Source organism: Sceloporus occidentalis, unplaced genomic scaffold (assembly GCF_023333645.1).
Source record: "Sceloporus occidentalis isolate IW3139 unplaced genomic scaffold, rSceOcc1.0.p SCAF_8, whole genome shotgun sequence".
Lineage (NCBI taxonomy): Eukaryota > Metazoa > Chordata > Lepidosauria > Squamata > Phrynosomatidae > Sceloporus > Sceloporus occidentalis.
The window spans coordinates 9,244,999-9,257,420 of record NW_028316988.1 but is presented as its reverse complement, the minus strand read 5'-3'; the positions used below and the strand labels follow the sequence as shown (position 1 = coordinate 9,257,420).

At 44.9% G+C, this 12,422-nt stretch overlaps 1 protein-coding gene across 4 annotated transcripts in view; it reads right to left on the bottom strand.

The window, feature by feature from the left end:
* LOC149307821 (intermembrane lipid transfer protein VPS13D-like) overlaps positions 1–12,422 on the bottom strand; it is a 107,805-nt gene that overhangs the window by 56,906 nt on the left and 38,477 nt on the right. For 3 of the 4 annotated variants that reach the window (XM_089534473.1, XM_089534474.1, XM_089534476.1), the window contains exons 38-49: positions 12,080–12,220; positions 11,018–11,140; positions 9,391–9,465; positions 9,008–9,113; positions 7,816–7,968; positions 7,348–7,483; positions 5,909–5,956; positions 4,799–4,949; positions 3,801–4,011; positions 1,878–2,125; positions 1,234–1,425; positions 113–239 (exon numbers count right to left, since the gene is read on the bottom strand). In XM_089534473.1, the coding sequence (XP_089390599.1) occupies positions 113–239; positions 1,234–1,425; positions 1,878–2,125; positions 3,801–4,011; positions 4,799–4,949; positions 5,909–5,956; positions 7,348–7,483; positions 7,816–7,968; positions 9,008–9,113; positions 9,391–9,465; positions 11,018–11,140; positions 12,080–12,220 (1,711 nt within the window). The remainder of the gene's footprint in view (positions 1–112; positions 240–1,233; positions 1,426–1,877; positions 2,126–3,800; positions 4,012–4,798; positions 4,950–5,908; positions 5,957–7,347; positions 7,484–7,815; positions 7,969–9,007; positions 9,114–9,390; positions 9,466–11,017; positions 11,141–12,079; positions 12,221–12,422) is intronic. The other variant, XM_089534475.1, reaches the window with a different exon arrangement.

The following is a 12,422-nucleotide window of genomic DNA, read 5'->3' as shown; positions in this document are numbered from 1 at the left end:
TTGCAAAGGGCAGCTAAGCCCTAATACATACTTAGAACCAAACCAAAGAAACTCCTTGGTTCTGCCACACCAGTTAACCCTGAATAAATACAACCCCATCCCCGAATCTTACAGGTTTGGCTGTTCCTTGTCAGCGTAACAGAAGAGAAGAGGACTCAGGCTCCTGGCAAGTTCATGCTCTTCGAACTGACCAGCCGCATCCATCTTGGCATTATCTTGCCTGAAGATCAGTGGCAGTCCTTTAAAAGTAATGAGATAAACTTAGCTTTCAAGTCCCTTTGAAATCACAGCAGTAGAGAAAATCATCTATTAACCCTGATTCAAAGTAACTTTCACATCCACTGAAGCCTACAGCTTCCAAATTCATTATGGATTTCTGATACTTGAAAGATGAGAGGATAGCTGCTGCCAGATCTTGTATCCATTAATCCATTAAGTAAGGATTTAAGGTCATAATCCTATTACACATCCTTACCTCGATGTCAGGTGCCATGTTACTCATCCTTACCTAGAAGTAAAGCTCACAGAAACAACTGGGTCTTAACATCATGGCAAAAATGTACGACTGCAAATCAATTTACTAAAAGATGTGCAAAGCTCGAAGAAACATCACATCTTCCAAAACCGGATTGTCTTGTAAAATGCATTAACAAATAAGTAGATTATACCCGAATTGATTTGTCTCAGCCAAGAAAAAACCCAAACAGATTTGAGCTATGAAGGAGGTGGCATGGATTTCACAACAAAAGTGGCATGCATCAGTGCTACTGAGCTGAAAACTGCCATTCTCAAAAGGAAGACTGCACAATCTCGTCTTTGGCAATGTACCGAAATTGGGTGTGAACACGGGTGATCCCTTTGTGCAACCTTCTCAAGCTTTTCCAACTTCAAGCCACGGGGCGTGCGCGGGGCGGAAGGGGCGGCGCGTCCCATTCAATTGAATGGGCGCGTGCGCCCATTGTGCCCCGCACGCTCCTGCGCCACCGTGCACAAGCCCCATTGTTTCCAATGGGGCTCGAGCATAGGCGGAATTCGCCTTACACGGAGGGATCCGGAACGGATCCCCCGCGTAAGGCGAGGACGGACTGTACACAGAAGCTTGTCACCAGAAGGAGAACTGACCATAGCAACCATACATGGAACAAATGAGATCTGCATCGCTAGATGGAATAGATATTTCAGTGAAACCACACATCTTCCAAAACCTTTTGTGGAAAGTTTGAGTAGACTTACCTGTTTTGTTGATGAGCCAATATGGCGCTGAAATAAATATCTTCAGGGAGCCTTCAGCTCGACACACAATTCTTATGGTAAGATTCAAGAGCCTCTTGTTAACATCGTACAGCCGCATCCGCACTATATAGTTTTGGGTCCCGGGAGGTATCAAAAGTTCCTTGCAGCGTGAGAAGTTTTCGAGAGAGACTCCTAAAAGTGAGGAACGGCAAAACGTTCGTTCTTTTCATGACTGTTTTCAGAAGGCACCCTTCCCCAAAGTGTGGGAGATTTCTTTGGGTATTGGGAGAACCCCAGGGCACACAATCCACTCACTCTTCCCCGTTCCAAACAATTAATGTCAAGCCTTTGCTCAATGTTAATCATCAAATGCCTTCTCAATATGAATGTAACTGTGGGGCTCTTCACTTATATCCATGCATTCCTCACAAGGAGGAATCAACAATCAATCTTTGCTAGTGGCTTATTTTGGCTACAAATGCTGTCTACAGACATCACCTGAGTTTGTATCTAAAATAACTGATCCTCTGTGGTGTTTGAGAAAGAGCTCCAAGGAACCACAATGCACTGTGACCCAAACTCTCCATGCCTTTCAGGCCCATTTGTAAAACCCCAAACAGTCCCAGGGTGCAGTTTAGCCTTACCGAGCTCAATGTTCTGCGAAGTGTCCGCTGTGTGCAGCACTGCCTCTTTGCCAGGTTTTAAGGTCCCATTAATTGGCATCCCTTTAACATAAAACTCAAGTTCACAAGGCAGCAAGTTACAGAGTACCACCGTGGGCAAGAGATAAATGGTGTGCCCCGGCTGTCTGAAAATCTGCTTAGCACTGTCAGAAAATATGCTGGAAGGCATGTAATCGGGATAATTCTCTTTCTTTATAGCGACACAAAACCTACAGAGAAAGACAGAGGCACATAAATAAATGCCAGGGAACCCAACTGAATGGCTGAACATTGCCTTTTGGAGCAATGCGATCATCCCAGGGAAAGGCACATCACAGAAGGCATGAACTCACAGAACTAAAGCAAGAGAGCGTTGAGAGTTGGAAAGGATTGCCGGGTCCGTTCTGTCCAACTCTCTAACATGGAGGAAAACACAACTGCAGCATTCCCAAAAGATGCCCATCCAACCTCCATTTAAAGACCTCCAAAGATGGAGAAGAACACCACCGTTCAAGGCAGTCTTTTCCACTGCTGAAGAATTCATGCAGTAAAAAAGTTCTTCCTAACGTTAACATAGAATCTCTTTTCTTGCCATTTGAATCCACTAGTTTGTGTTCTAGTCTCTGGAGCAGCAGAAAAAAAGCTTGCTCCACATTCTGTCTGCTATCAGATTATTTCGCCAAAGCACAAAGCTAAACTTTATGCGCTAGCCAGAAGGCGACTACACGAGAGAACCATTCACTTTTCTTCTCACCTCACCCATGCTGTTGTTCAAGTCAAATTCGCAATGTTTCCTACCAAAATTATAGCAGTGCCTAGTCAGGATAAAGAGTTTATCACGCTAGACAGATCCCGCGGGTATTTAACAGTATTTAAATGAGCGTTAAATTAGAGAAAACCCGGAAACGACGTTGGTGTTAACGTGAAATAACGCAAAGTTACACCGAAGAAAAGCGGTAGCTTTTTACTTTTGGGAAATTCCAAAAGTAAAAAGGTGGCATTGCTCTACACTTTAATTTCGGTTTAACTTCGCGTCGTTTCACTTTACCAGCAATTCTGTGTGATAAACGTCCCGGATTTGCAGGTTCTGTTTAAATTCAAATTCAATTTCTCGTCACAGAAAAGCTGGATAAAAATAAAAGTTTTATTTATGTATTTATTATTAATTTAATGGCACCACAATTTAAAAAGGATGTTGAGAAACTGGAGCCATGTGTCCAAAGGAAGGCAACAAAATGGTGAAGGGTCTGGAAGCCATGAAGCACTATGACGAAGGACTTAGGGAGCTGGGGATGTTTAGCCTGGAGAAGAGAAGGTTAAATGATAGCCCTGCTTCAAAACTTGAAGGGATGTCATATTGAAGAGGGAGCAAGCTTGTTTTCTGCTGCTCCAGAGAACAGGACACAATGGAGCAATGGATGCAAGCTCCAGGAAAAGAGATTCCAGCTCAACATTAGGAGGAACTTCCTGAGAGTAAGGGCTGCTCGACAGAGGAACACACTCCTTCCTCGGAGATTGTGGTGGAGTCTCCTTCCTTGGAGGCCTTTAAACAGAGGCTGGATGGACATCTGTCAATGAGGATGCTATGACTGAGAGTTCCTGCATGGCAGAATGGGGTTGGACTGGCTGGCCCTGGCGGTCTCTTCCAACTCTATGATTCTATGATTCATTTAAATCCCGTTTCCCCGCGGGATCTCACTAGTGTGATAAACCTCTTTGTGACGATGACCCCACCCCATGCGCTACTTTCAATCTCTTGTGCTCAGAAGCCACAGCGACACATCTGAAGGTCTCAAGAATGTGACCGATCGAGCACGTGGCTCTGTCCCTATATGTCAGCACCTTGTCCTACCTATGTACCAGGAAACAAAAAGGAGAAGGACAGCCTTCCCAAGGCTCAGTCACCTGAAGAACCGGCTGTTTTCAGACTCCATCGCGTGGCACTCCCGCTTGCTGCTACTGACCTCCGAGGTCTTCTGAACGTTTGTCCAGTGGATCGGAGACTTGCAGAAAAAGACTCCCATCCCTTTCGGTCTGGCCTGCAGCCGCCAAGATGTGAGATGAAGAGGAATAGCAAAGGAATCGCCCGGCATCACCGAAGGGAGCACCACAGGCTCTGTAACCCAAGAGACAAACACTGCATGAGACGAACACTGCTATAAATAAATCATGAGTATATATACATGAGTATATACTCCAAAAATTCAGATCAAAAAATTGATGCCAAAAAACACGAGTCGACTTATCCATGGGTCAATGGGAGTACTGTACTTTAACTCTTATTTTAACAAAACATCCCCTGGTGAAGAGTAAGAATATAATCTGTACTGGAAACACTGACCTCCTCTATTCTCTCATTCATCCAGCCTTTCGTGAGAGCACAACAGATATGACTGCTGGAATATTGTAATATCTGGCATTGTTTTCCTTTGCTTTGTCCTTTACATCCTTCATAAGTTTTACCCTCAACTTATCCGTGGGCCATAGCAAAATCCATAATTTTGGTCCCAAAAACTGCCCTCGACTTATATATGAGGTCGACTTATATATATGTGGTATATCACAGATCCTCCATCCAAAAGGAATGCAACCTAAATCTTTTCCGTTCTAAAGAGTGGTTGTTGGAAACATTTCTCCAAAGCATCTTGTATGTACTAAAAATGCCAAGAGAATGAGAAAAAAGCCTGGTTTGATGGCTTCCCCTGAAAACAGGTTTATGCAAGCCATTCTTCTTGGGGAGGAGTCCTTCTTGAAGTGACCCCCCTTTTCAGTTGTGAAGATAAACCTCACAACTACCTTTTGGTAGAATGAAACGCATGACTTTGAATGGTGCATCCAAAAGAATACCGTCCTGCTAGAGACACAACTATTTATTCAAGTCTGTAAGAGTGAAAGACCCTTACTGTCAGGAGCCGAAGGGCTGTCTAGCCTGAGTTCCATTGGGATATCCAGTTTATTTTTCACAATCAAGGCCGAACGCACTGTTATCACCTTCCGCGCACTGCCTTCCATGGTAACCGCAAACACCACTCGGACCGGGGGCAGTGAAGAAAACTGTAAAAATATATGTATATTAAATAGACAAAATTATCAGACAGTGTGTCCAAGTTCTGCAACACATCAGCTAGAAACCCACAAGAGACAGAAATCTTTTGTATACAGTGCGTCCGCATCATACACGGGTGCGCTATACGCGAGTTTGAGCATATGTTCAAACCTGCGGAGAGCCGCGTGGGAGCATGCAGGACGCAAGGGGCGGCGCATCCCATTGAAATGAATGGGCCGCGGGTCCATGGCATGTGTGCGCGCACCACTGCACCGCCGCCACCGCGTGCATGAGCCCCATTCAAGTGAATGGGGCTTGAGCATACGCATTTTTTGGCTTGCGCAGGGGCGTCCGGAATGGATCCCCCACGTAAGCCAAGGGCAGACTGTAGTTTTTTGTGGGTGTTTCAGGTTATGTGGCCATGTTGCACGAACTCTTCTAGAATATGACCACACAAACCGAAAAAACCACAAAAAACTATGGATTCCAGCCGTGAAAGCCTTCAGCTTCACAGATATCTTCTGTCAGTATAATGTATGCCAGCTCACCTTATTCTCGCTTCTGACTGAAGGCCTCATAAACCTATTCTTTAAAAGAAATTAACCATCACTAGTCCATCCTGGCCTTCCAAAACTAGTTAGTAGTAAACCTCTGACCGTAAGTCACTGAGATAAAATCGGTGAGCAAATTGTACATTTGACATTTTTGAATGCCTTGCCCTTAGCTGGAAGACAGTTTGTACTAAGTAATAGATTAAAATCTATATATAACAGTGCAGAAATTCCTTTTTACAAAATCTTTTTTTAAATAAGAATAAGACAGGGTTTAGTTCATGCAATTCTCTAGCTTTGTCTGGGTAGCGATGCATCTAATCCAATATTTGCAGATTTTGCCTTGTTCCATCGAATAATTTCTCAGACCATACTGGCCATAAAAATGAGAGACAGGAAGGAGAACCGATACTCACATAAACATGTGGATGTATGATGTTTGTTCTGCTAACTGGGCTGCCAATCTAGGAAAGAAACAGAAAAGAGTTGGTTAAAAGATCATTAGCATGTTCCTATTGCATGATACGCCCGTGCAAAATAGCAAACAGAAATGAAAATTAGCACACACTTTGCAAACTGCTCAGCACATTGGTAAGCGGTATAGAAATGTGTTTGCTATTGCTATTACTAAAACGGAGGATCCCATCGGGCGTTTCAGAAAATGAGTAACTGGAAACCTGCAGTCGCCCGTTTTTAGGCATGAAACCCCATAGAGTACTCTATGTAAAGAGTACACTCATCCCTCCGTATTTGCGGCTTTGATATTTGCAGATTTGATTATTCACGGATTTGATTAATATTTTCTCTCTAGGAATCTCTAGGTCCTCCAGGGCAACTCTATGGTCAACTATAACTAAAAGTTGCACTGGAAAACCTAGAGATTCCTAGGGAGAATACTCTACTAGGCCTTTGTAGCTCCTCTAGCGTAACTCTGTAGTCAGTGTCTGTCAGACATTGGCCACAGAGTTGCACTGGAAGACCTAGAGATTCCTAGAGAGGACACTCTACTAGCCTTTGTAGCTCCTCCAGCGCACTTCTATGGTCAATGGTATTTTTGTTATTTGCAGTTTCTCCATATTCACAGGGGTCTTGTGCCCCTAACCCTAGCGAATATGGAGGGACAAGTGTACTCGCAAATTTTCCCACTCTTCAATGGGGAAAAATGACTTAACAGTTTGAGACACCTTACCATAAAAGAAAAGGCAACTCTCATAACATTTCTTCATCTGTGTGAGTGTGCAATGATTAGTAATTTTTCCACCTCATGTTTTTGTCGTTATGCACAAAGCACCTTTGTGTGTGTGTGTGTGTGTGTGTGTGTGTGTGTGTGTGTAAACCTGATTCGCTCAAAATAAGGTGGGCTCTTTTGCACAAAAATGTATTTCTGGGAAGCAGAAAGATTAAACTGCCAGTCTCCCCTCCAAGACAAAATAAAAGGCACAAAGTTCAGGGAGGTTGAAGTCAAGATTGTTGGAGCAGACTGAAGCCCTGTGTGCTCAGTCCAGCAGAGCTAAAAACCTGGATCACATTGCAAATCGCATTAAAAATACCCCAAACAGTGGTTCCCAACTTGTGGGTCGCGACCCCTTTGGGGGTCGAACAACCCTTTCACAGGGGTCACCTAAGACCATCGGAAAACACCTATTTCCAATGGTCTTAGGAACTGAGACACCACAATTTTATTGTTTGGGGTCACCACAACATGAGGAACTGTATTAAAGGGTTGCAGCATTCGGAAAGTTGAGGACCACTGACCTAAAATAAGCAACATGTAGCCAAAACAGTTTGCCTTGGAAGAGATTTAAACTGCCGCCATTAGCGACGCCTGTAAAATATACTAAAAACGGGCACTTACAGTATTGGAAGAGGTGCTCTTGTCAGGGGCTGCGTACCGGAAGAATATCCCAACTTTGTCCACTGACACGGGGCTGACCGGCTCCCAGCCATTTACTCGGACTTGCAGCTGGTGAATCCTTAGATCGTGCGTGTGCCTGTCCATTTTAAAAGAAGGTGAATTGACATTAAGGCCAGCGGCAAACCTTGGAACAGAGGGAGGGGGGGATCTACGCTATAGAAATAATGCAGTTTGACATCATTTGAACTGCCATGGCTCCATCCTAAAGAATTCTGGGATCTATAGTTTTAAGAGGCACCCACATGCTTTGGCAGAGAAGGCGAAAGGCCTTGCAAACCTACATGGAGCTGCAGTGCTTAAGTAAAGCCATATATAATGTCTTATTAGGATGAAATGCTGTATCTCAGCTCCCGTGTTAACAGGGCAAGGTAACAACGACAGCCACAACTGGATCCAAACACACTTCACCTGTGCCTCAGTTTCCCCTTGGCTTCAAACGCAAAAGGGACTTCTTCACCAGTGAGAACTTCACGCCACTCGCTGACGTTGTGCATGCCTTCCAGGCAGGTCCCATTTTCCTCTGGGAGAACGCCAGGGCTTCCACTATGAGAGAGTGCAGCACTGAAAGCAAGAATCATATCAGACCGTCAGTTCAAAGACAATGCCGTGTTAGTCTGGAAAATCAATATGCAGAGGACCTTTGAGACTGAAAGAAGTCGGTAGCATGAACTTTTGTAAGCTTGAGTCTACTTCCTCAGATGCATGTTCATGTTTTGCATGAACCTTCTTTTGGTATCTCATCCTATATGCACACAAACACGTTTCTCCCCCAATCGTGCACTGGGATGCATATACACACTCAGATAAGATGTAACAAAAAGAACAAATGCATCCTTAGGGGGGGAAATCCATTTAGAGATGTGGCCCTTGATGAAGAAAAACGGCTGAGAGTAAAGGCATTTTCCCAATGGCTCTTGTATGCCAACCAAGTAGTAATGCATGTCCCAGCCAACCAGTTTATGTACCAAAATCACCTTACATCTTTATGGGGCATGTTGTTCTAATAGGGTAATGTGGATGAAACCAAGGGGTACAGGAATAGATTGTTTATCTGGAAAAGTCACCGCTAGGTCTGAATCTACCTATGCGATCATCTGATGTCACTGCTGACTGTGTGCCCATGTGTAGAAGGAACATCAGTTGGCCCCACTCCCAAACCCTCTCTCTGGACAGCATTAACTGCCAAAAGGAGGAGGAATGTCTAGTGATTTTGCTGGATCAAATATTTTCTTGGTTGAAAGATTCCAGATCATAAAAGGACACCAATGGGTGGAATAGGCTACCCAAATATGTCCATATTATGCCATATTTTTGCACACTGTTGAACTTAAAAATGAAGTCATTCTTGTGCTCTGGGCTGCTATTAATGCCGAGAGCAGTCTAACACACCTTGGTCTGTCGCGCGCAACAGGCATTGGGCCAGGTGCACAAAGGGAAAGAGACACAAACTGATACCAGCCGGCCACTTCTTTTCAAGAAGAGGAATTTTTCCCAACTGATAAACATGGCTTCCTGTGCAATTATTTTTAAACCAGCCCAAGAAAAGACCTAGGATTCTCAGAGGACTTTCCCCCCCGTCTCCTGCCACAAAATTCCTTACCGGGTTGGGGTTGTTGTTAAGGAGGCAAACCACAAGGTGCAACCTGTGTGATTCCGCAGTGCGAATGGCACAAAGGGCTGCCTGCGTTTGGGGGTCTTCATTTCAGCTGCAAAGGAATGACAGAAGGAATCAGAAACTGATGGACTTGGAGGTTGCTGCATTCAGATCAAACCAAGGGCCATCCATACTTGTGCTTGGCTTTATGTCTTGGCTTACCATGAGGACCTTTGGAAGCCAATGACATGCAACAGGTTCCCCACCCCAACTGTCTGAAGAGTCCTCATGCGAGGAATCTCAAGACCCTCTTATTAGCATCAAAACACATTTGCTGTACCAGATGTTTCTGGGAAAGAGTAAAGTATCTCAGCTCTGCAATACAGTACCTCTAGCATACATCTGGTGCTCTAGGTTAGTCAGACTGGCTGTACTCCTAGTTCTAAGGTAGACAAGAGGAAGGCCTGGCAGACAGGAAAGACAACATTAGCAAGGAAGGGAGGGAGGGAAAGGCAGATATACAGATGAGATTGCTGTACATACACAAAAAAGAAGGGAAATTGCAAGCATAGAGGGCACCACACCGTCACCAAAAGAGTCTCTGTTGTTGCAGGAGAGTACTTTTCTTCTCAACAAAAATATAGTGATATTGGTGAGAAGCAGGTAGAAGGGCAAAGTACAAAAATGACTTCGGAGCCCTTACCTCGGAGAAAATGACACCAGAGCAGATGCAAGACCCAAAGTGTTCTTACTAGGAAGCAGTCCGAAAGGAGAAGAGTAAAGGAGGAAGGAGCAAGTGCTTCGAAGATGGTGGCTTTAGCACCCACTTGCCGCTTTTCAAAGCTGAGCAGGCCTAAGAGACACTGGGGCTCAGCAGCAAGGAAAATGAGGGATTGGGGTTTGATATGGAGAGGGAAGCATTTGGAGCATGTGGGAATAATATTGGTAAATGGGAGTTGAGGGCATGCAGGAGTGTGAATGGACACCAGTGTTTATGTTCACATTGAGACCAAAGTAAGTGACCCAAAAAGGACTCTGTGGTCTAATGTTGGCGCATGCTTCCATGTTGTTTCCAACTTACAGAGACCCTAAGGCAAACCTATCACGGGATTTTCCTGGCAAGATTTGTTCAGAGGTTTGCCATTCCCTTCCCCTGAGGTTCAGATCATGTGAGGTTTCATGGCCAAGTGGGGAACCAAACTATCCTGCAAGTAAATGACTGTTTCATGTATGCAGAAGCTGCAGGCAGAAAGCAACAAGCACTTTTCAGTTTAATGCCAAACTGGCCAAGAGCAGATAATCAGGGAGGTATTAAGCATGGGAGGAACATCACTAGCTGTGGTACCCTAAACATTCAACTTTACAAAGTCTGAGTAAGGCTACAGTGGGGTACATGCAATCCCAACGGACAAAAGTAAAAATGCATGCAAACGGTTCTTGCAGCACCTTTGAGACTAAGTGAGCAAAAGAAGTTGTAGCATAATCTTTGGTAGATTTGGTCTACTTCCTCAGGTGCAGGGAGTGAACCGTTGCCTGGGAAGGATCTTTATAATCAGACATTTCTACAGCTATTCATAGAGTCTCATTATAAAGGCCCTTCCTGGGCAAATTTCACACCATGCATCTGAGGAAGTAACCGAGTCTATGAATAGTAATGATACAACTTTTGTCGCTCACTTAGGGGCTGTACATGCTGCCCCTTTTCTAGTTGATTGGGGCTGTGACAATCTCATGCCACGGCCCCGATCCAGCCATTCCAGGGCACAAAAAGGACCTGCGTTGCTGCAACTATATGGCGCTGCGTCATATGGATGCAGTGCCGGAGTAGTGGGGGGGGGCAGAGTTGGGGCATGCATCATGTGGTTGCAACGCCCCCGACTCCGACTCCTTAATGGCCGGTCTCAACAGGGCCTTAATCTCAAAGATGCCACCACATCCCTTTCCATATTGATCTTCCAGACTAGCATGGCAATGGCTCTGAAAAGGAAGAATGCATGTTACAGACAAAATCCCCACCTTGTCCAAAGGATGGAGGATCGACGGAAGAGCCCATCCATTCCTCGGATTCGACTTCCTCCACTTCGTTCTCCTGCTTGCAATAATCTGCCATCCACGACTGCTTCGTACGGGTGTACTGCTCTAGAGGAAGCAAACATAAAGGGACCCAGAAATATAGCACAGGCCTGCAGCCCAGAACTGGACTGCATAAGGAAGCTGAATGGCCACCCTCCATATATTTTTAGAAAGGGTAGAACCTGCCTTACCCCAAGTCAGAGCACTAGCTCAGTAACTCTAGTCTGCAATGATGGCACCAACTCTTCCGAGTGACAGAGCTCCAGCAAACTGATGCTATGCTGTGCCTCTAGAGCAGAGCTTCTCAACCTTTGGTCCTCCAGCCATTTTGGACTTCAGCACCCAGAAGCCTTTGCCAGCATGGCCAATGAAGAGGGAATCTGGGGGATGAAGTCCAAAACATCTGGAGGACCAGAGGTTGGGAACCACTGCTCTAGAGGAACCATCTGCCCTGACGGACTGGCTTTTTACGATTCACTGCGTTTAATGGGACTTGAACATCTACAGATTTTGGTATCCACAGGGAGGCCTGAAACCATACTAAGGGTCCACTGTACTCTGCATCATTTATATTTTTCTGCTTTCTCTGAGAAGAACAGAAAGCACATCCCTTGGGTCATAGCCATCAAGGTTTTCCAGCAAGCCCCTTGGTAAACCAGAAGATATCTTCAATTTTGAACTTTATCAGACATCTATAGCAGATCCTGCATCACTTCCCAAGCCAGGACAGAAAAGCAGACTATGGCCTGTTACAGACTGCCAAAATAAAGCTGCTTCGGGTCTCTTTAGAGGTATGCTGTTTAAATAATGCATGCATCCAAAGAATCCAGAAGCTGCACCAAAGCTGCACTCCAGTGCTTAGGAATGGAGTGGGGCTTTGGAGCAACCTCCAGACTCTTAGGACCCATGCATCATTTAAATAGCATACCTCCAAAGAGACCCGAAGCAGCTTTATTTTGGCAGTCTGTAACAGGCCTATGTAAGAGAACTTTACATCTGACCCACCGATCAACACAGACGTTATGTTGATATCCAGCCGATGCTTTGCTTTCACTTCTAGCTTCAACCGCGAAGGATGGAGGCGGCTGGCGGGCTGCTGCTGCCAAGACACAGAACACGGCCAAGGCTCAATAAATGGCTCCCAACCTGAGAGAAAGGAGGAGGAAAGAGAAAAACGACACAATTATGAGCTCAAGTTAAAATATGGATACTGCATGATAGTCCCCTATGTTTTGTCTCTCATATGCTCTGCTCAGATGACCGATTTTAATAACTTGAGCTTGAAATCAAAAGTCTGCAAGCAGCCAAATCAAACAGATGCAAACATTAGTCTTCAGATTTTAAAAAA